General features: G+C 44.3%; 1 protein-coding gene across 2 annotated transcripts in view; it reads right to left on the bottom strand.

Annotated features, from left to right (window-relative positions):
- Positions 1–2,570: 2,570 nt before the first annotated feature.
- Positions 2,571–23,607, bottom strand: part of ZC4H2 (zinc finger C4H2-type containing) — a 30,183-nt gene continuing 9,146 nt past the window's right edge. The window contains exons 2-5 of one of the 2 annotated variants that reach the window (XM_073641063.1): positions 23,017–23,188; positions 6,416–6,588; positions 5,466–5,628; positions 2,571–4,104 (exon numbers count right to left, since the gene is read on the bottom strand). In XM_073641063.1, coding sequence (XP_073497164.1) covers positions 3,991–4,104; positions 5,466–5,628; positions 6,416–6,588; positions 23,017–23,188 — 622 coding nt within the window. In that variant the 3' untranslated portion in view covers positions 2,571–3,990. The remainder of the gene's footprint in view (positions 4,105–5,465; positions 5,629–6,415; positions 6,589–23,016; positions 23,189–23,607) is intronic. The other variant, XM_073641064.1, reaches the window with a different exon arrangement.

Consider the following 23,607-nt stretch of genomic DNA (forward strand, 5'->3'; position numbering starts at 1 on the left):
TGTGCTCGCCAGAGGTAGCCTGACTGCCATTAGGTGCCGAGATGAGATCCTCAGTCCCCTTGTGAGGCCATATCCTGGTGCGGTTGGCCCTGGGTTCCTCCTAATGCAGGACAATGCCAGACCTCATGTGGCTGGAGTGTGTCAGCAGTTCCTGCAAGATGAAGGCATTGAAGTTATGGACTAGCCTGCCCGTTCCCCAGACCTGAATCCGATTGAGCACATCTGGGACATCATGTCTCACTCCATCCACCAACGTCACATTGCACCACAGACTGTCCAGGAGTTGGCGGATGCTTTAGTCCAGGTCTGGGAGGAGATCCCACAGGAGACCATCCACAACCTCATCAAGAGCATGTCCAGGCGTTGTAGGGAGGTCATATAGGCACGTGGAGGCCACACACAATACTGAGCCTCATTTTGACTTGTATTAAGGACATTACATCAAAGTTGGATCAGCCTGTAGTGTGTTTTTCCACTTTAATTTTGGGGGTGACACTAAATCCAGGCCTCCATTGGTTAATAAATTTGATTTCCATTGATGATTTTTGTGTGATTTTGTTGTCAGCACATTCAACTTTGTATAGAACAAAGTATTCAATGAGTAATATTTCATTCATTCAGATCTAGGATGTGTTATTTGAGTGTTCCCTTTATTTTTTTGAGCAGTGTATATACCTATACACAAGAGATATATAATATATTCATGGTGGGCCACTTATATGGATACACCTAAATTAAAATGGGGATGGTTGGTGATATCAACTTCCTGTTTGTGGCACATTAGTATATGGGAAAGGGAAAACTTTTCCTGATGGATGGTGACAATGGCGGCCATTTTGAAGTCAGCCATTTTGGATCCAACTTTATTTTTTTCAATGGGAAGAGGGTCATGTGACACATCAGCAGAAGAAATGCTAACACAGGCTTCCAGTATCCGTTGTTTCAGATGCTGCACATCTCGTATCTTCATAGCATAGACAATTGCCTTCAGATGACCCCAAAGATAAAAGTCTAAGGGGGTCAGATCGGGAGACCTTGGTGGCCATTCAACTGGCCCACGACGACCAATCAACTTTCCAGGAAACTGTTCATGTAGGAATGCTCGGACCTGACACCCATAATGTGGTGGTGCACCATCTTGTTGGAAAAACTCAGGGAACGTGCCATCTTCAGTGCATAAAGAGGGCAACACATCATCATGTAGCAATTTCAGATATCCAGTGGCATTGAGGTTTCCATTGATGAAGAATGGCCCCACTATGTTTGTACCCCATATACCACACCATACCATCAAGATACGAGATGTGCAGCATCTGAAACAACGGATACTGGAAGCCTGTGCTAGCATTTCTTCTGCGGTGTTGCTATCAGTGTGTCAAGAGTGGGAGAAGAGGGCTGCATTGACAATCCAACACAATGGGCAGCATTTTGAACACATTTTATAAGTGGTCATAAACTTGTAAAAAACTCATGAAAGAAAAAAGTTACGTTAAAACCAAGCACACCATTGTTTTTCTTATGAAATTCTCAATAAGTTTGATGTGTCACATGACCCTGGAAAAGCTTTCCCCCTCCCATATACTAATGTGCCACAAACAGGAAGTTGATATCACCAACCATTCCCATTTAATTTAGGTGTATCCATATAAATGGCCCACCCTGTGTATATCTACCAGGCTCCAGCATGGGTCATGGACATTTGGCGCACTATTTTGTTTTTCTAAAGCTGCTGATACACTTTACAATGCTCGCCTGACCAGTTATTCTTTGAATCCTCCTATTACACATGCATGCAGGTGTTCTCAGTGACCAGAGGGAGGACGGCCACGGCCAGACACCTTTATCTCCCTTAAGAATACATGAATTGGGCAAACACTTTCATAAACATAAACAGCCATTTTATTTTGTATCAGTATAAGGATAATGGCGGAAGGACAATGGTCATCACCACAGCAGGGCCGAGTACAGGAGGCGGTAGGGCGGTGCACTTAGCCCCTGGAGCAGCAGACGCAGTGCGCTACTGCTCCTTGCACCACGCTACTGCTCCTCGCACCACTATACTGTGGCTGTCTGTGGTCACCTGCAGCTTTTAATAGGGCTTCCACAGATAGTTGGAGTAGCCAGCACAAAGTCGATTAGGTCCCAGTGGTGTGGAGCCCAAGTCTACTTCCCTGTAAAGTGGTTTAGGGGTGAAGGCACCTTCACCCTTAAACCACTTTACCTGGATGTGGACTTAGGGTCCATGGGTTGAGTCCTCGGAGTAGCTGCTGGACGATAGAGCGAATGGCAGAAATGGTCAAGTCGCCGGCTCAGAACCAAGAGGTCAGACAAGCAATAAGATCGAAAGACATACGATTATTCAGGAAAACTTCCAATGTCAGAATGGGAATAACACAGGCTAAACAGGAGCCGGACTGTATGTGAACCGGGGCCAGCTTTTGTCCCTGTATGTCCCAAAGTGTATTCATAATTCAATTCAGTATGACAACATGTAAAAAAATGTGAGACCTCTCAGCTAAGCAAAAAAAAAAAAAAAAAAACCACAGAAAATACATTATTACAAGAAAACATCACAAAATATTTTACTTTATTCCAAATCCTAACGCATGTTTAACTGTTAGTGTACTGGGCTTTGCCCTCTAATGATTAATGCTAGCTGCTTCCCATAGCAGCAGGGTACACCATGACTATGGAACCCAGCAGGAGCGGGCCGGGAAACGGAGGGGGTCGTCACTTTTCAAGGGTCACAAGAATATGTTCCAGACTGTGCTGAGGCTGCAGATGGAGTGGCAATCCAAGCCGGGGATATAAATAGTTTTTTTACTTATCTAATCAATGAGCGGACATTTTTGGGACTTGTAGCAGGATGTCACTAGGAGTAAAGTTGAAGTCTGTTATTTCTTGGGCGTTCACTGCACGTGTCTTTTAGACTGCACCCAACACTCACACATCAGACATGGCTGTGAGAAGTATTCATTCTGTACAGGACGTTGTTTGTAGGGGTGCCGGGCAGTGAGAAGGTCTGCGGGAACGGTGAGTGTTCAGTATCTGCATCTCATCACAGGTCTGAATTGGGGTCTATGAAAAGGAATCCGTCACCAGGTTCTTGCTGCCCTATCTGAATAGTTTCTATAAAAGTCACTGTATATCAGCTGCATTGCTGGCCGGGCTCAGGAGTCCACTCAGTGCTATGCCAGTGCTGGGGATGCCTCTTATTTAGGTATCCATGGTTACGACCAAGAGCAACTAGCTAAGTAACTGTCACTGTATCAGTGGTCGTAACCATGGATACCTAAGGTCCTGTAATGCCTGCACATGAGGAAAGAGACATAGCGAGTGAATCAGAAAAACTATACTACATTTCTAAATGGAGGGATTTGCTAATATTATTATTATCACACCTACTACATATTGGGATAGGATCTTGGAGATTGGAATATCCCTTTAACCTTAGCACTGCATTGTCAGTTATGCACAAATATACACAATACTTTTACTCGGATTTTTTTCTTCCCTTTTATTTTAGCGATTTGCTTGTGCGATGAATATAATTGAGGCGTTTTAAAGTAATCATTTAGAGTGTTCTTATTGTTCTTATGTAATTGCACATTGCTCTCATCCTCCGATACAAATGGAAAATTTTGCTCTAAGGGCAGGATGTGAAAATAGCACCAAAAACGTCAAGATTTTTTTGTTTCCTTTTTTAACTAAAAAAAAAAAAAAAATGACAACAATCACTGGAAATGTATGGTTGTAGCAGGGTTACAGCAAAAACAGGTACAACATTTGGCTTTGTTTTGCAGCTGTTTTATGCTAAAACTGCCCCACGTAACAAAACAGGCCCATTGTGCTTACAACACGTTAAATAGAAAAAACACCACACGTTCAGTTCAAGGTTTCACAGGCTTCAGGGCGAGCATGCTTACATTGTTACTAGAAAGTATGTAAGGGGAAAGGGACTTTTCGGATTTAGGAACAGGCTATAATCTTCTATTCATCTTGCTTCCGTTTTGGCTTCTTTGGATTTCGAGAACGGCTCTTTGCTTTGCATAGTGGGCAAATGGGTGCATTACGATGGATCTGCTGGTGACAAGACAAGCAGGCCTGGGGGAATAAAATACTAATTTAGTTCATTTTTTACCACAGTACCACAAATGCACAATATACATTCATATAAAGCCTCGATGCAAAAAAAATAATAAAATAATAAAGCGAACCATACACTTATGTGTAACCAAAATGTAGAGAGTCCTTACCAGTGACCACCCTACTATGTGGTGAAGTGCATGGTGTCTAGCCTAGGGTGCAAAGTCAGCTACTGTCCAACCAGATAAGGAAATCTTTATAGGTTACCGTCTATTATGCAGAAGCTTGTCCTTTGAGCATAATGTGGGGAAGCAATACTGGAAAACATGCAAATACCGTACATTCATTTCATAACATGGTATGATAGTAAAATTAAAAAACAGGCACAAGTGCATCTAATATAACTATAGTCCTGCAATGCTGACTGATAAGGACCTCCGGGTAAAAAAATCTCTTCTGGCTTTAAAGACGTTGTCCATCCCTGTTTAGTCTATGGTAAATTCTGCAGCTTGCAGGATCCTAACTGTGTGCAATGCACACACCATTTGGTTTAGTCTCCCCTTGCTGATTCCAGTGGTGATTTGCATACTTGTGGCCACTAAGTCTCAGCTGTATCTTGCAATATTCTATTGAGTTTCGTGGCTTAGACTCTCTAGTCAGCAAAGGATTGCAAATATGTAAATCGCATACTTGCGACCACCTGAAGACTGCTGGAAGCAGAGTCAGATCCTAACAGTGAGTACATCAGACAACCCCTTTTAAAGGGAACCTGTCATGTCAAAAAATGCTGTTAACATGCAGGATAATAGCACTCTAAGGCCACATGAAGTATGTGGTCAATATTTTATACCAGTATTTGTAAGCCAAAACCAGGAGTGGAACAATCAGAGGAAAAGTATAATAGAAACACGTGACCACTTCTGTATTTATCACCCACTCCTGGTTTTGGTCTACAAATACTGATGTGAAATACTGACCAAATACTGAACGTGTGAATGTGGTTCAAAACTGTGCAGTTGCTGCACTGAAAGCCCGGCTACTGGGAGGAAACAAACTTTATTCTTTCCAGCAGCCTCTGGCTTTCAGTCATAGAGGAGCGGCCAGTATGGCTGCAGTCACCGCTCAGTACATAGTGAATGGTGGCAGTAACAATGTTGGACAGCCGGCTCAGCACTGGCGCAATCACTTACTCACTTAGCGCTATGTCTCCGCAGCTGCTCCGGTGACTAGGAGAATAGAGGTGTTGTGTCCCATTTGAATAGAGTGGTGGTCACTCGTGTATGTTGCCACTGCATTCAAAGTCTAAGGGACTGATGGAGAAAGCAAAGTACAGGACTATACAGATTTCAGTTTGCGGTTGAACAAGATGGCGCAGTTACCTTCATAGGAGGCGGCTGCTGGCGGAATGTAGCGGTCTGTCTGGTGTCCTGCTTTCTGGCTACTTGGAGCTGTTGGGCGGCTGCAGCTGCTGCTGCCAGGGATTCTGGTATAGGAGGCTCCTGGGGTTCTGTCTGCCACTCGGCTTTCTGTTTTTCAAAGTAGCTACAATATAAAGACAAGTTACAACCATTATCATTCCAAACCAACGTTCATTTCATATAACCGGGTTATAGAGCAGACTGCAGGTGAAAACAAGCACTTAGAATGAATGGGCCCTCAATGGAAAACATACTTCACGCCAGATCTTTGGCTCAATAATATCTATGAAGTGAATGACCACAAAGGAGCCATGTAAATATATAATAAAAAAGGTATACATTTTATTAATACATACAATTAGGAACCAGAAAAATAAGAAAGTTCACGACAAATGTATTTAGACATACGTGCCGGTATGAGGACTATATTCTCAGTAAACTAGAATGTACTCCTTGAGAAAGCCAAGGGCGAAACGTGCATCAGAGTCCTGTATTATATACTATTTTTCTCTTTTATGAATATATGCACTTTATCTATTCATCCATTAAGTACTTATACATTTATTGGCCTTTTTGACAGATATATGCTATATCTCATTTTGTATATGGACTAGTTTACTGAGAATATAGCACTCTGACTAGCCTCTCCCACACATTAATGCGTTTGTCGAAAACTTTCTTATTTATTCTGTGTACTATTCCCGACTTTTTTCATATATTTTTATTGCATGTATTAATAAAATGTATACTTTTACATGTCTTCCTTGTGGTCATTCACGTCTATGGTGCAGTCTTAATATTTTTTCGTGAATACCCACTCAGATTAAGTAATGGTGATATTTACTCACTTATCTGTGCATTTCATATAGGACCACAAGGGGACTGTAGACAGCTAGCGCCAATCTACTTACTCCAGAGACAGCTTCTCCTCCTCCTCACACAGGTCCGGCAGCCTCTGCAGACCCAGCGTCATTCTCAGGGCATCTACGTGCTCTTTCAGAGGTTTGTATTCTTCATGCAAGCGGCGTGTGGACTCCAGCAATTTGTTCAAGTCATTCTCCGACTGCTTGATAGTGTTTTCCATCTGACGTACAGAATAAGAACATTATCATACCTCGTTTTACTTATTACTAGTAACCAAAATTACAACATCAGACACGAGAATGATCAAGTTACTAATTGTTCTATATGTGTAGCATCAACTATAATATAGTGAGGAAGGGGTAAAAGGACTGTTTTTACTTATCTTCCAGATCGCACGGTTTCCTGTTTGCACTCCTGAAGATTGACAGTTCGGAGCAGCAGCACAGTTACAATGCTCAGTTGCACTGTGCATGCTCTGATGCTGTTATCGGGGAGCGATAGGATACCAAAGCTGGGCCGGATCGTTCGCTCCAGTGATCCAGCCACATTTAGAACAGTGCTCTATTGTAAAGAGCTTGTAAGCGCTTCACTTACTCTGCCATGCTGCTAGACTGCAGCGGTGGCCGGTAACCTAGGCAATGAGCATAAAACAATGAAATAAAAATCCTTCCAACCTTGTGAACTGAGTAATTTTTAATAAGATTAAAATTGCAAAGTTATTTGTTTTTACAAATTCTTTAAAATGTTAATCATTACTGATATTGAGACAACTCATTAAACAGCAAAGGATGTAGCCATACATCAAACAGGGAAGTGAGTTTTAAAAAAATATGTCTCCCGATGTTGGGGACAGTCCAGCTACCTCCATATGAATGACAATGGGAACCATCAAAATGGTACAGATCTGCCAAAAAATATCTTATGTCTATGGGCGCACATGCTCAACTACTGCTCCAATCCAAGCAGGGACCCTTTACTGGTGGCGGTCATAGTGGAGGGCCCCTTGTGATTATACTGGTGGCGGTCATAGTGGAGGGCCCCTTGTGATTATACATTTATCACCTAAACTAGGGAACGGTAATACATGTAATTGGCTGGAAATATCAATAAGCTCCAGATATATTGCTATTCATGGACAAGTCCTATACTGATAAGAATACCATTACTATCACTAAGGGAAAGATTAACTGAAACACGTCAGGTTTATTATTAGCCTGGTTATTTCTTTGTAGCAGTTATATGACTATTACTGTAATTGCCCAATTTTTAAAGGGAATAATGAATTAAACCTTAGAAATCGCAGATTATTTTATACAATACTTGGCTGCAAATATTGTAGAGAAATTACAGTTATAAAGGGTTCTACACTACTACACTAATCCGGAACATCTGGAGAAAAAAACACCGTCAATATGTAGATTCTTTTTCTTTTTGGCATCATTTTCCATCCTTCCCAAGCTGCATATGTTGCATTTTTTTCTGCTCACCCATGAAAATGGTTCACACAAATGGCAGCATAGTCACAACACATCTCCTCCATCACATTAGAAGCCATGATAGTTTAGGAAGGAGTAGGGAAGACCCCCAATAAAAAACACACAATGGTCTAAGTTACTGGGTGCACTGGTGCATTTAAGGGCGCCCCAAAATAATCTTCACCAAGCGAAAAGTAAAGGCCCATCAGTTCTCCAAATGTCAAAAGTATGGCATTTTTCAAGTTTTTACAACCTTACTTACAAATATGCCAAAATGTAAGTACTCATAATTAGCATGATATTGCAGAGAAATATTCAATTGCCTACTTTATCTTTATGTTAAAGGGAAACTGTCAGCAAGTTTTTGTTATTTAATTTAAGAGCAACATAATGTAGGGGCAGAGAGCCCGATTCCAGAGACGTGTCACTTACTAGGCTGTGTTGTAGCTCCAATACAATCAGTGTTTTATCAGCAAGAGATTATCACTGCAAGACTAGGTTTCACGTGCAAGACAGTCTAGCTAATCTGTGTAATTCCACCCCCGCCACTGATTGGTAACTTGCTGACAATGTACAGAGGAAGCTGCTAATCAGGGGTGTGGGCGGGTTTATATACAGCTCAGCATTCATAGCACCGCTACATCTACAGCAGAGAAAACAGGGATTCTATCAAAACTGCACCAAGCAGCCCAGTAAGTGATACATCGCTGGAATCAGGCTCTCTGCCCCTACATCAAGCTGCTGTCGGATTACATAGCAAAAACCTACTAACAGATTGCCTTTAACACATGATTTTGGTACATTTATTGTAAAGATGGCCGCTGATGGAAGAGGATGTGATCAGATCTGTCCATCGACCTCCTCCAAATGGAAAATGGCTTTCCCTTGTGCAGGGTTTTGCAACTGGACGAGGCTGATGGATAGCCCTGGTCATATGCTCCTACTTCATTTGTGGGTAGGAGAGCTAGGCAGTCTGTGAAGGAGGAGAACCTGTAATACTCATATATTAGTAATTATGTTCCCAACACATCTGTTAAAATAAAGACATCGCGGCCAACCCCTTTAAAAGTACGTTTGACAACACAACTCCATGATGACACCCATTGCAGTTTATAGCGATATCGCATCATTTTACATATTTACTTTTCAATGACAAAGAAAGAAAATAAATGAGGCATGTAATTGGCGATCATGACAGCGTCTAGTAATTCCTGCTGGTAAAATACCCAAATCTCTTAGAAGGTGTAACTACAGTACCAGGATTGCACACACCATCATTCTTGTAATGATTACGCTTATTAATGGGATTTTCTCCCTTTGGAATAACTGTTGTTGGATCATGGAGGGAAACGAATCAAAGCTTAATTTAGTACAATTACGACAAAACTTCACCGTGGGGATAATGTCACAAACAATTACATTACTCTGACATTTAACGGCAATTTGGGTTTTGGTATGGATGACTGGAGAGAGTCGGAGCATCAAGAAATATGGAGACCCGATTTAAAAGAATACCTACACCCCCTGTCTATGCTGGTGTTGTGTACATTTATGCATAGCAGTACTACACACGTCACCAGGAGCATAACAATCGCAGTCACAGAGGGTGCGTCCGCGACCGGGCCCATACGGGAAGGGGGGGCACCGACACCAGCGCATTGCGGAGTAAAGACCTGCCGGGTCCCTGCACTGCAATATACGCTACTGGCCAAATCAGAGGCCGGCAGATGACGTCGGAGTGCCCGTGACATCATAGTAATGTAGCTTGTATAAAGACCTAGGTCCATCCAGTTCAACCTTTCTCCCCCAATTGTACTCCTTACACCAACACTACACTAACTTACTGGGACTTGGCCTCACAAATGTATTATTACCATTTTTATTATTGCTGAACTATTACAATTAAAATGAACCCATTTATCATTTTTGATTAGTTTTATCTTTTGTATTACTCTTGTGATTCTAATAATGGTATTATTAAAATCCCTATGCCTAAATCTGTTGATCCAGAAGAAGGCAAAAACCCCAGGACACATTCAGCCAATTTGCATCACAGGGAAAAATTCCTTCTTGACCCGGAGAAAAGGGCGATCAGTCCAAGAAGCCTGGATCAAACCTAATTATGTAATTACTATTATCGTATTAAATCTACTACTATAGGTGTAATATTTTGTCTAATTTAACTGTAACCCACAATGTTATGTGTAGCAAGGAAATCATCCAGCCAGTCTTTGAAAGCCGTTATAGTGTCGGCCATTACTACCTCTTGTGGTCGGCATTCCACAGTCTGACTGCTCTAACTGTAAAGAACCCTTTCCTGTTTAGGTGCTGGAATCACCTTTTTTCCACCTGTAATGAGTGCCCCCTGGTCCTTAGTATGGTCTTTGGACGGAATAAGTCATGTGCCAGTCATTTGTACTGACCACACTGGTCATGCGCTGCCAGTTGCTTGCACGCTGAAGTCAGCGGCCGGCTTCTGCACCAGTTACATAAGAGGATGCCGTACATCATGGGAGCAGAGGAAGGTGAGTAGTAGCACAACGGGGGACACGCATACCTGGATGCGGGCTAGATAGATAGGTGAAATAAGTATTGAACACGTCACCAATTTTCTAAGTAAATATATTTCTAGAGGTGCTATGGACATGAAATTCTCACCAGATGTCAGTAACAACCCATCTAATCCACACAGGCAAAGAAATAAAACTATAGATATATATAAATGTGTAATAATGAGAAATGACACCGGAAAACAGTAGGCAGCATGCAATATGCGATCACAGCCATGTATGCTTTACTGTGAAACACTGCAGCGTTTCAAAGAAGAACATCATTTTAATCACCGCCAGGGACCGAGCTGTGCAGATGATTAGTCGTACAGTCGGGGCCACTGTGGCTTCTCCCCACCCACTGACACTAACTGACAAGCCTCCGCCTATACGTGCATGTAGGCAGACTTGTCAGTCACCGTCAGCAGGAGGGAGAAGCCACCAGCGACCCGCATCTACGACTAGTCAGTAGCGCGGCTCGGTCCTCAGGCGGTGATTAAAATTATGTTTTTCTCTGAAACGTTGCAGCATTTCAGAGTAACACAAGCATGGCAGTGATCGCACAGCCAAGGGCTGATGCATGCTGCCTACAATCAGGGCAGCATGTAAAAGCTGGCAGGTTTTTTTTAATACTTTGTACAAAAGCCTTTTTCGGTGAGGACTGCTTCAAGGCACCTCTAGTAAGGAGAAACTAGTTGCAGGCATTGCTCAAGTGTGATTTTGGCCTTATTCCACATAAACACTCTTCAAATCTTGAAGGCTCTGTGAGCTTCTATGAACTCTAAGCTTTAATTCCTTCCATACATTTTCTATTGGATTCAGGTCAGGTTATTGGCTGGGCCATTCTAGCAGCTTTATTTTCTTTCTCTGAAAACCAACTGAGAGTTTCCTTGACTGTATGTTTGGGGTCATTGTCTTGCTGAATTGTCCACCCTCGTTTCATCTTCATCATCCTGGTAGACGGCAGATTTTTGTCAAGAATGTCTTGGTACATTTGTCCATTTATCCTTCCTTCAATTATACGAAGTTTGCCAGTGCCTGAAAAACAGCCCCACACCATCATGTTCTCACCTCCAAACTTTACTGTTGGTATGGTGTTACTGGGGTGATATGCAGTGTATTTGGTCCCCAAATATGGTGTGTATTATGGAATCCAAAGAGTTCAATTTTGGTCTCATCTGACCAGTCTACATTCTCCCAGTATTTCACAGGCCTGTCTAAATGTTGTTGAGTAAATTTAACCCCTTCACGACAGCAGCATTTTCCATTTTGCGTTTTCGTTTTTTGCTCCCCTTCTTCCCAGAGGCATAACTTTTTATTTTTCGGGCAATATGGAAGTGTGAGGGCTTATTTTTTGCAGGACAAGTTGTACTTTTGAACAACATCACTAGTTTTACTATATCGTGTACTGGAAAACAGGAAAAAAATTCCAAGTGTGGTGAAATTGCAAAAAAAGTGCAATTCCACAGTTGTTTTTTGGTGATTTTTTTACCACATTTACTGAATGCTAAAAGTGACCTGTCATTATTATTCTCCAGGTCAGTATGAGTACATAGATACCAAACATGTATAAGTTCTTTTTTATTTAGGTGGTGAAAAAAAATCCAAAGTTTGCTTTAAAAAATAAAAAAAAGGCACAATTTTCCGAGACCTTTAGCGTCTCCACTTTTCATAATCTGGGGGGCCGTTTCAGGGATTATTTTTTGCACTGTTTTTATTGATACTATTTTGGGGTAGATATGATGATTTGATCGCCCGTTATTGCATTTTATTGCAATGTTGCGGCGACCAAAAAAAACGTAATTCTGGCGCTTAGAATTTTTTTTCTCGTTACGCTGTTTAACAATCGGATTAATTATTTTTTTATATTGATAGATTGGCCAATTCTGAAAGCGGTGATACCAAATATGTGTATGGGGGGGTGATTTAAACTTTTATATATTTTTTATTTTTAAAAACTTTTTTTTTTTTTTTACCACTAGTTACCAGCCGCGGGTGGATCACGATTCCACCCACAGCTGTTGCAGCCACATGTCAGCTGTATAGATCAGCTGACATGTGCCCGGAAAGGTGCGGGCTCAGCTCCAAAGCCTGCACCAAACAGGGGGATCTGACGTGGGACGTACTATTACGCTCCACGTCAGAAAGGGGTTAAATGCGCATGAACATACTTTTTGTTCAGCAATGGAGTCTTGCATGGGGAGAATGCATTACTTATTGTTTTCTTTGAAACAATTGTACCTGTTGATTCCAGGTCTTTCTGTAGCTTTTCACAGATGGTCCTTGGCTCTTCGACAACTCTGATAATTATTTTCACTCCTCCTATGGTGAAATGAGGTTCTTTCCGCTTCCGGATTATTGCCCCAACAGTGCTCATTGGAACCTTCAGTAGTTTAGAAATTCTTCTGTAACCAATGCCAACAGTATGTTTTGCAACAATAAGGTTGTTAAGGTCTTGAAACAGCTCACTGATTTTACCTATCATGAGATGTTTCTTGTGTGGCACCTTGGAAATGAATTACCTTTTTATAGGCCATCAGTTGAACCAGCTGACATTTCACTAAGTGGCAGGATTAGTTTCTAATTACTGGTAGATATCAGCTGATGCCATGACTTTTCATGGCTTTTTGCACCTCTCTTTCTTCATATGCTCAATACTTTTTCCCTGTGTCATTTCTCATTATTACACATAACTTATGGACAGCTATGGTTTGATTTCTTTGCCTGTGAGGATTGGATGGGTTGTTACTGACATCTGGTGAGAATTTCAGGTCAATAGCACCTTTAAAAATATATATTTAGGTAGAAAATTGGTGAGGTGTTCAATACTTATTTCACCCGCTGTATACTAGGATGGGCCCAGGATAAAGGACATGTCCCCCATCATGGGCTCCTGCCTGGTATACATTACTACATAATGGGGGAGGGGGCAACATGTATGCCCTTATAGGATTTAGCATGCTACAAGGGCCCATACACCTTGCCAACATGCAGGGGAGGGGGATGGAGGTCAAATTTTGCACTGGGGCCCATCGGACTCGTTACGCCACTGCATGTGACATTTGTTATAACTCAATAGTGGAGGCCAGGTATCGTAGAGGAGGCCCAGACAGCTGCTATGTGGCCATCGGAGAGAAGAGGCACAATGCACTTTGCTGTTAGGTGGAGACTCTTTCTAGAACTCCCCTCTCCAGAGCTACTGGATTGCTAGCAGAATTAAGTTCAGTATGTTGGTTCGGCCTGCCACAACAGTCTCACATGTGACCCTTAAAAAAAAAAATAAAAAATTGAGTGCACACCCCTGGTCAAAAGTATTATTCTTATCAATTAATTTAAAAGTCTCTTGGAAAGAATTGAACTGAGTAAACATACTATATGACCCACTGAGTATTGATCCAGGGGGTGTTCCCAGTACTAGTCTAATAAACCTAGAGTCTCTTGGCCTTTCCACTATGCTAAAATAATTATCTCTTTGTGCCATTCCCTTGCTATTAATCTTTACCACAAAGAAAACAAACAATGTGTCATATACAGGTTGCTGATATATTATGATTAAAACTTGGTCACGCAGTACACTTGTAGTCTACAACTTTACAATAGATCTCAGTACAAGTTTACACAGCACTTAAATGACGTTTACAGTATGTAGCCATTTACTTTATCCACAGCTTGATTCTGATAATGGTGTGATGGTGAGTGAGGGTCCAAAACACCGAGAACGTTGATGCACCCTTGTGTCTTGATGCAAAGGTCATCACCATAATTTGTATCACCAAAATACTGATCCAATCTGATTGCCTCTCCGAGCCTTCATAGTGCTGTTTATCGCTATTACGGGAAGGTGGAGAGCGAGCAAAAGAACATCAAGCAAGCAGAAAAGCTAGAGCCGTGTGACATTGGGATCACAGTGTCATACTGCTAAATCACAACTAATGATTTTGATTGTGAAATTCAACAGGTTTTCTGCTGTTAAACACCTATGGATTGCTCAATAATTTCATTACTTCCAATAAATGAGAATGGGGAGTGCCATGCAGATGAGCGTGCGACTGTCCACCATTACCCCACCATTTAACAGTTGGGCCTCTAAGACAAAAATGTGGATGAAAGACCCCAATCCAGTAGTTGCTCACATGTAAAGATATAGGGCCCAATTCATCAAGACTGGTGTTGTTCATGGCAGTCTTGATGTGAAGACAGGTTCATGAAGAGGCGTATGCTTCTTCATGAATCAGGAGTGTCAGCCAAGAGGCATACGCCTCTGTGTGCACCTCGCCACAAATCCTGCTCCAGCCTCATGCTGGAGTATAATTTGTGGTGTAGTGATCACCTCTGCTCGTCATGAATTTGATGAAGGACGGTTGCCACATCCTGTACTGCCCCAGCTCTGCCCATTTCGGCAGAGCTGGGAGAAACTGGCATGAAGACCCCAGAAGTCGCAAAATTTAGGAGCAGCTCCAAGTTGCGCATAAAGTTTGTGACTAAAGTTTGTAATTTTTCAAAGCTTTTACTTGAGAATTCTGGTGGGAAAGCTTTAATGCATTGGGCCCACCTAGCATGCCCACCAATAAGCTTATAACTGGTTAAAAGTCCTTAAGATGTTCACAGGGTATGAATGAAGCTGCAACACCGCAGCTCTTTACACAGTGTAGTGGCCATTTTCTAATATTACAGCTCATCTCCCATTGAAGTGAATCAGTGGTCATTAGTGTTGAGCATTCCGATACTGAAATATCGGGTATCGGCCGATATTCGCGGTATCGGAATTCCGATACTTTTACAATATCGTATACCGGACTCGGAAGTTCCCATAATGCAATGAGCCAGTTTCATTTTATTCAGCCAATGAGGATCCTAAGAAGTGTGGGCACATCCTGTTAGGCATGTAGGCATGTTAACTAATGGCATGGCTGTGATTGGCTGCTGAAATGATGTCATGATGCACTATAAAAGCCGCCGCCACCATTTTGAGCTCACTCTGCTGTGAATTCAGTTAGGGATAGGATGCTGTTGTTCTGAGGGACAGTTTTAGCTACCTATTTGCTCTATTCTGCTTTACCCAAGCTACTTTATAAATCGCTGTGCCTTGCAGCGCTAGTGCACAGTTCTCTGTGCTGTTCACCGCTGTCTGCAAGGTCTCTGTGTGTGAGTGCAGCTCACCCTGTAGTGCGTGCTTCAGCCACGCCTGGTTGTAGTGCGCTCAGCGTGCGTCACTGCCTCATACATTGTCCTTTTTTGCGAATTGATAATTTTTCCTGATATCTCCTATTAGTGTGGTGGTTCCAAACACACTATATAGGAGTAGATAGAGAATTTCTTTTTGTCTTGCAGCGCTAGTGCACAGTGCTCTGCATCCGCACTGTTCACGCCTGTCTGCAAGGTCTCTGTGTGTGAGTGCAGCTCACGCTGTAGTGTGTGCTTCAGCCACGTCTGGTTGTAGTGCGCTCAGCGTGCGTCACTGCCTCATACATTGTCCTTTTTTGCTAATTGATCATTTTTCCTGATTTCTCCTATTAGTGTGGTGGTTCCATCCGTATTCAGCTACATTGGTTCCAAACACACTATATAGGAGTAGATAGAGGAGCCTTTCTGCAGCATTGTGCCCTGCAGCCCCAGCCAGATTAGTATTAGCCTATTTTTTGTAGCCTCGTCTATTGCATTGCAGGTTACCTTCCTACATTGTAATAGCTACAAAAAGTTTGTGATACTATCGGTATTACATCTTTGGGCACATCCAGTGTCTTTTTGTGACAAAAAAAGCCTAAATAAAGTTCACCCAAAAACTCCACTTTACAGTTGTGTAGGCCACATTAGCTCATATTAAAGTCTAGTCCACACTTTATAAAATTAGTGTTTCTTATTCCTGTTAGCAGCTGTTCAGGAATAAGCACACTAAGCCCTTAGTACTTTTCGGCCTATCTTTATCAGTCTACCAAGATGAAGAAGGCAGGGAGTAAGGCATGTGGTCGTGGTCGTGGGCGTCGAGTTTCTGCAGGGAGAGGACGTGAGGATTCTGTGCCTGCAGGGAGAGGACGTGGGGATTCTGTGCCTGCTGCGGGCACCAGTGACTCAGCATCCCAGTTTTACCAGGGAACAGTCCTTTATGCTCAGCTTTGTAGGAGCTAGCCGTACCCCACTGCTGCGGGAGGACCAAATTGAAGCCGTTGTCGGATGGATGGCAGCGAACGCATCGACTTCAGTTAGTTCCAGATCCTCTCAGGTCCTGAGCACTGAAGAGCACCCATCTGTCTCTTCACCACCTGCCAAATTGCCCAGGCAGTCAGAGAGCCCTGGACAGGAGCCATCTCTACTTCTGTTCTCTGAATCTCTTGGCTTGGAAAGAGGGGGCCAGCCAAGCAGAATTCTAGAATTTGAAGAAGAGGTAGTATGCAGTGATGCGCAACCGTTTTGTCTCTCTGAATCTGAAGAGGCGGGTGGGCCAGTGCCTATGGTCAGCAGCACACCTCAGTACACATCTGATGATGAGACTCAGGTGCCACTTTCTGGTGCGTACTGTGCTGTCGAGACTACCCAGGAGAAGCAGTTGTTTGAAGAGGGTGGTGTAGATTATGAGGTCCTTGACCCATCATGGCATGAGGGACAGGAAGGTGGTGGGAGCAGCTCTGAGGAAGAGATTCCCCGAACGGCCCAAAAAGGAGGGAGAGGGAGGGGGCTGACTTGGTTGCCTGTAGCCTCCACTTCGGCACCCATTAGGAGCATGGCTCTTCCAAAATCCAAAGCGGGCGCTCCCAAGACTTGCAGTGCCTGGTCCTTTTTTGACACAGTTGCAGATGACATTTGCTTTGTCAAATGCAAGCTGTGTAATCAGAAGGTGAAAAGAGGGAAAAGTGTCAGCAACCTCAATAAAACAAATATGTGGAAACATTTGCGGACCAAGCACGTGGTGGAGTTACAAAAACACACTGAAGACCTAGGCCACCCTACAGCGCCACCTACCACCTCTTCAGCTCGTGTTCCTCCAGGTCACACACAGCTGGTTCGGCTTCCTCACAGGATCGCCATGGAAGAATCTCTGGCACTGTTGTACAGAGACACAGTGTAATTCCACCCACAGCACCACTTTCCCTGTCATCCTCACACTCCCAGGCCAGTCTGCAGCCATCGTTAGCAGAGGCATGGAAGAAAAGGCGCCCATACTCGGCAAACCACCCCCGAGCACAGGCTCTGAATGCTGGCATTGCTAAACTACTGGCCCTTGAAATGCTATCATTCAGGCTGGTGGAGACTGACACCTTCCGTAACTTTATGGCATTGGCAGTCCCACAATACAACGTGCCCAGCAACTTTTATTTCAGCAGGCAAGCCGTCCCTGCCCTGCAACAGCATGTGGAGGGAAAAATTAAACATGCGCTACAAAACGCCGTCAGTAGCAAGGTCCACCTGACCACCGATGCGTGGACCAGTAAGCATGGACAGGGACGATAGCTTTCCCTCACTGCCCATTGGGTAAATGTTGTGGAGCCGGGTACAGATCTTGAGAGTGGCGCTGTACGTGTTCTGCCAACTCCAAGGATTGCAGGAATCCAGTCTGTACACATTGACTCCTCCTCATACTTCAGTTCCTCTGAATTAGCGCTGCAGGAGCCGTCACGGTCTACCTCCACATCGACCCGTGAACGGGGTTACCTGTTATGATGACCGATATGAGCACAGCCGTGGCCAAACGTCAACAGGCCGTATTAAAATTAATTTCTTTGAGGAATCGAAGCCACACAGCGCAGGAGCTCTGGAATGCCATCAAGCAGCAGAGCGACGTGTGGTTTGTGCCAGCGAATCTCCAGCCAGGCATGGTAGTGTGTGACAATGGCCAAAATCTGGTGGCAGCTCTGGGCCTAAGCAACCTCACTCACATCCCATGTCTGGCACATGTGCTCAACTTGGTCGTGCAGAGTTTTTTGAGGGACTATCCGGGTCTTGATGCACTGCTTCACAAGGTCCGCATAGAGTGCGCTCATTTGCGGCGTTCCAGCAACGCAAGATCGCGCATTGCAGCGCCGATTACGTCTTCCGGAACATCGCATCATATGTGACCTACCCACCAGGTGGAATTCAACGTTACATATGTTGGAGAGGTTGTGTGAGCAGCAGGCAGCAGTAATGGAGTACCAGCTGCAGCAGGCACAAACAAGTCGCAGTGCGCGCCGTTCACACTTCACCACCACTGAGTGGGCCTCTATGAAGGACATTTGCCACGTTTTGCGTGCCTTCGATTATTCCACGTGGATGGCGAGTGCAGATGATGCACTAGTCAGCATGACTATCCCCCTTATCTGCCTGCTTGAAAAAACACTACAAGCACTAAGGGACGAGGTTTTGGAAGAGGTGGGGGATGAGGAGTCACAAATGCCATCTGCTTCTCTACAGTCTGCGCAACGTGGTTCCTCACAAAGGCCTAGGCAGGGGACACTTTGTGAGGAGGATGAGGAGGAGTCAATGGAGGAGGAAGACATCTGTCTAGAGGAGGGAGGTACACAATGCTCTAGTAGTCAGTATTTAGAGCGAGGGTGGAGTGATGCAGAGCAGGCAGAGATCACGCCTCAAGCAGGGGACAGCGTTTCTTGGCCAGTTGGCAGTCTGCAGCACATGGTTGATTTCATGCTGCAGTGCCTGAGAAATGACCGCCGCATTGCCCACATTCTCAACACGGCTGATTATTGGGTGTCCACCCTCCTAGATCCTCGCTACCGGGACAACTTACAAAGCCTCATAACACCGTTGAACCGGGAGCGTAAAATGCGGGAGTACCAAGACGCACTGGTGCATTCCATCATGTTCTCCATTCCAACCGAGAGCAGTGCTGCTAGTGCTTTACAAAGCAGCTCAGTGCGTCGAGGCAGTGGAGGAAGCTCTGCACAAAGAGGGAGCAGAAGCAGCACCTCAGCACAAGGCAAGACCAGTATGGCCCAAATGTGGCAAAGTTTTGTGTCCCCGCCGCCACAAATGTCTACACCATCACAGACGGCTCCAGTCAGCAGGAGGCAACGTTTCCGTCAGATGGTGACAGACTACATGTCTTGCCCTCTCAGTGTACTCCCAGACGGCTCTTCTCCCTTCAAGTTTTGGGTCTGTAAGCTGGATACATGGCCAGAGCTTAGCCAGTATGCATTGGAGGTGCTAGCTTGCCCTGCTGCTAGTGTATTATCGGAACGCATCTTTAGTGCCGCAGGTGGTGTACTAACAGACAGTCGCATGCGACTATCCTCCGATAACGTTGACCAGCTTACTTTTCTCAAAATGAACAAGGCCTGGATCTCGCATGAATTTGCCAGTCCTCTTCCAGAATAAATAATTGGTTGGCAACAGTATCCAGGTCTCCTGTTGTGTTCATGTTTCTACCACCTGAACTGTAATCCCTGAGCTCCAACACCGCCAGTTGCTGCTCAGAAGTGCCGTCTGCACAGTCAACGCTTGCTCCAGTGTTATTGGGGTTCAGTAACGTCAGCTGATCCCCAGCTGTGTGTCCGGCAAATTCTCCTGCTCTGTCCACATTCACACTACTACAGATTTTAAAGTTGCTCCAATTACGCCTCTAGCTCCTCTCTGTTTTTAGTATTTACCCTGGGTTCCAGCACCGCCAGCTGTTTCCCAGCAGTGTCTTTGGCACGGGTACTCCCTCCTGCCCAGCCTGGTTCCAGCACGCCAGCTGTTTCCGGGTAGTGTCAATGTCACTTTGCCTCCAATGCGTTGTCCTGTCGTGTTGCGGTCAGGTTAGCCGACTCTATGGTGCCTGCAGTTTAGGTGACTCCTATGTGGGCTGCGGGATCTGGCAATGAAGGTTGGTTCCATAGTGCCAATAAGACAAGCACCCCCTGTAGGACTGTGGGTTTCGGTAACTGCGGCCGGCTCGCGGCCTTGCAACTTTTTTTTTACATGGGTACCTTCTGCTACCCATCCGGGTTCCAGTACCGTCAGCTGGTTCTCGGCAGTGCCTTTGGCTTAGGTGCCTCCTTCTCGGTATCCAAGTTCCACCAACGTCTGCTGGTCCTTGGTAGTGCTTTCTGGCACAGGTACCTCCTGCTTAGTAACCGAGTTCCAGTACCGTCAGCTGGTCCTCGGTAGTTCCATTGGCTCTTGTACCTTCTGCTACCCATCCGGGTTCCAGTACCGTCAGCTGGTTCTCGGTAGTTCCTCAGCCTTCTTGTACCTTCTGCTACATTTTCAAGTTCAAGCTTTTTGGAATGGTTCTTGGTAATCACTCTGGATCTCCCTGACGAGGACCCTGAAGACGAGGACCCTGAAGACCAACCCGAAGAAGACGAGGACCCTGAAGACGACGACCCTGAAGACCACCCCGATGAAGACCACCCCGATGAAGACGAGGACCCCGAAGACGACGACCCTGAAGACGACCCCGAAGAAAACGAGGACCCCGAAGACGACGACCCTGAAGACCACCCCAAAGAAGACGAGGACCCTGAAGACCACCCCAAAGAAGACGAGGACCCCGAAGACGACGACCCTGAAGACCACCCCGATGAAGACCACCCCGATGAAGACGAGGACCCCGAAGACGACGACCCTGAAGACGACCCCGAAGAAAACGAGGACCCCGAAGACGACGACCCTGAAGACCACCCCAAAGAAGACGAGGACCCTGAAGACCACCCCAAAGAAGACGAGGACCCCGAAGACGACGACCCTGAACACGAGGACCCTGAAGACCACCCCGAAGAAGACGAGGACCCCGAAGACGACGACCCTGAAGAAGAGCAAGAAGATGACCCTGAAGAAGTTGACCAAGAGGACAAAGAACAAGAAGACAACCACCAAGATACAGAAGAACAAGGGACAGAAAACCAAGAAGCAGAAGTACAAGAAGCTGCAGAACAAAAAGCGGAAGAACATTAAGCATAAGACTAAAAATCAGAGCAAAAGATATTATCTAAATTATAAGCAGAAGATGACTAAGCAGTGTATGGGGGTGAGTCCGTTCCTCCTCGTGGTGCCCCTGGAAAAGACCAGCTGCTGCAGGCCAAACTGAACGCGGACAAATCCTGCTGTAAATCTTTTGTGACGGGCAGAACGAAAGGTGTAATGTTCAAACTTTTATAGATAACAACTACAGGAATGCCTGTCACAAATAAGAATATGATGAAGAAGAAGAATATGAAGAAGATGAAGAAGTAGAATATGAAGAAGAATAATAGTTGAATAAGAAGAATATGAAGAATGTAAAAAAAAAAAAAAAGAATAATACGAAGAAGAAGTTGATGAAAAAGATGCTGATACTGATGAAGGAGAAAGTGTGGGAGAAGTAAAAAAGAAGGTGAAGAGCATGGAAGTAGTGAAACATAAATATCTGACAAAATATAAAAAAATTTAACATAGTCAATATTTCTGTAACTCAGAACGTCTTAAAAAAAAATATTAATTCCTGCTATTCCATTTGATTGGGCTAAACCTCTATGCCTTTATTGTCTCCCCCACCTCCCCCAATACATTCTACATTATTCTTAGTTGTTTTCCTTCATGTAGAATTAACCTACAAGGAAAGAAAGGGTTTATTTTTATTCCGATATTTCTGTCCCATTGACTTGCATTGGTTTCCGGTATCGGAATCGGCGATTTCCGATACTTTTTGGGTATCGATCCGATATTTCCCGATATCGGAAGGTATCGCTCATCACTAGTGGTCATCAATATCTCATAGGACATTGGATGGTGACTGGTCTACAATGTCCTATGAGGAACGGTTAGAGGATCTGGGAATGTTTCGCTTGCAAAAGAGAAGACTGAGAAGAGACTTAATAGCTGTCTACAAATATCTCAAGGGCTGTCACAGTGTAGAGGGATCATCCTTATTCTCATTTGCACATGGAAACACGAGAAACAATGGGATGAAACTGAAAGGGAGTAGATACAGATTAGAAAAAAAACTTTTTGACAGTGAGGATGATCAATGAGTGGAACAGGCAGCCTCGAGAGGTGGTGAGTAGGGTTGAGCGAGTATGTTCTGTCAGAGTATGCTCGGGCGAGCTCCGAGTATTTACAGCTGCTCGGTGATAAGGTTAAATCGCTCCCGTGTGCATGATTTGCAACTGTTTGACAGCTTTATTACATGTGAGGAATGTGTAAGAAATAGACATTCCTCCCATGTAATAAAACTGTCAAACAGTTGCAAATCATGCACACGGGAGCGATTTAACCTCATCAACGAGCAGCTGTAAATACTCGGAGCTCAGCCCGAGCATACTCGGCGAAGGGTTAACAGAACATACTCGCTCAACAGTAGTGGTGAGTTCTCCTTCAATGGAAGTCTTCACACAGAGGCTGGACAGACATCTGTCTGAGATGGTGTGGTGACTCCTGCATTGAGCAGGGGGTTGGACACGAGGACCCTGGAGGTCCCCTCCAACTCTAACATTCTATGTTTCTATGAGCTCAGTCCCAGACAGCCCCTCTTAAACAGAATTTAATAGTCTAGAAAATACTCTAATGTGTATTATCAAAAAGAAATTACAACCTCAAAAATACAATAATGTAGGTGCCTCACTGGCCTAAACTGTGCCAAAGATCTTTACATTATGCAGTGCCGGGCTGCAGATATTCCCTTACATATGACGGTATATGTGCAGCTCAATCTGTAGAGTGTACAGTACATACCACATTAATGTCAGCGTGTATCAGCCTCAGCTCTTCTACATGGGCCATTTTCTCCTGAAGTAGAAGATCCATTTCTTGCTTATACTCTTTCAGGTGTCTCTCCTCAGACTCCAAAGACTCGAATTCTGCTTTGAGGCGAGCCTTTATCTTCTCCATCTGAAGAGTCTTGTTCCTAGAGAAATAAATATTGCAAATATCCTAAGAAACATCAAGTCTGAAAATAAGGATCATAATAAAGATCAGTGGTAACACAGAGGAAGCTGTAGCCTTGGATGATCCCCTATACTGTGCAGACACCTTTAATTAGACTAGTTCACAGTGCGGTGCACTTTCAGGGCAGCGACCGGGAACCTTCATAACGTTATTAATCGCGTAATCGGACCCGACAGGTTCCCTTTAAAGTCTATAGCAAAATAAGAAGATAAAGATACCAAAAAAGCAAAATACCCACTCACTGGATCAGACTAGGAGTCCAGTCCAGGCAGCACTTAAAGGGAGTCTGTCTGCACAGAATGACTGTTCAAACCAAGTACAGGCGCTTGGCGCACCCTTGGCGTGGAAACACATTTAAATAAATCTTCCCACCTGCTT

The sequence above is a fragment of the Phyllobates terribilis genome, unplaced genomic scaffold, assembly GCF_046119375.1.
Source record: "Phyllobates terribilis strain yellow unplaced genomic scaffold, ASM4611937v1 Scaffold_7__3_contigs__length_470593459, whole genome shotgun sequence".
Taxonomy (NCBI): Eukaryota; Metazoa; Chordata; class Amphibia; order Anura; family Dendrobatidae; genus Phyllobates; species Phyllobates terribilis.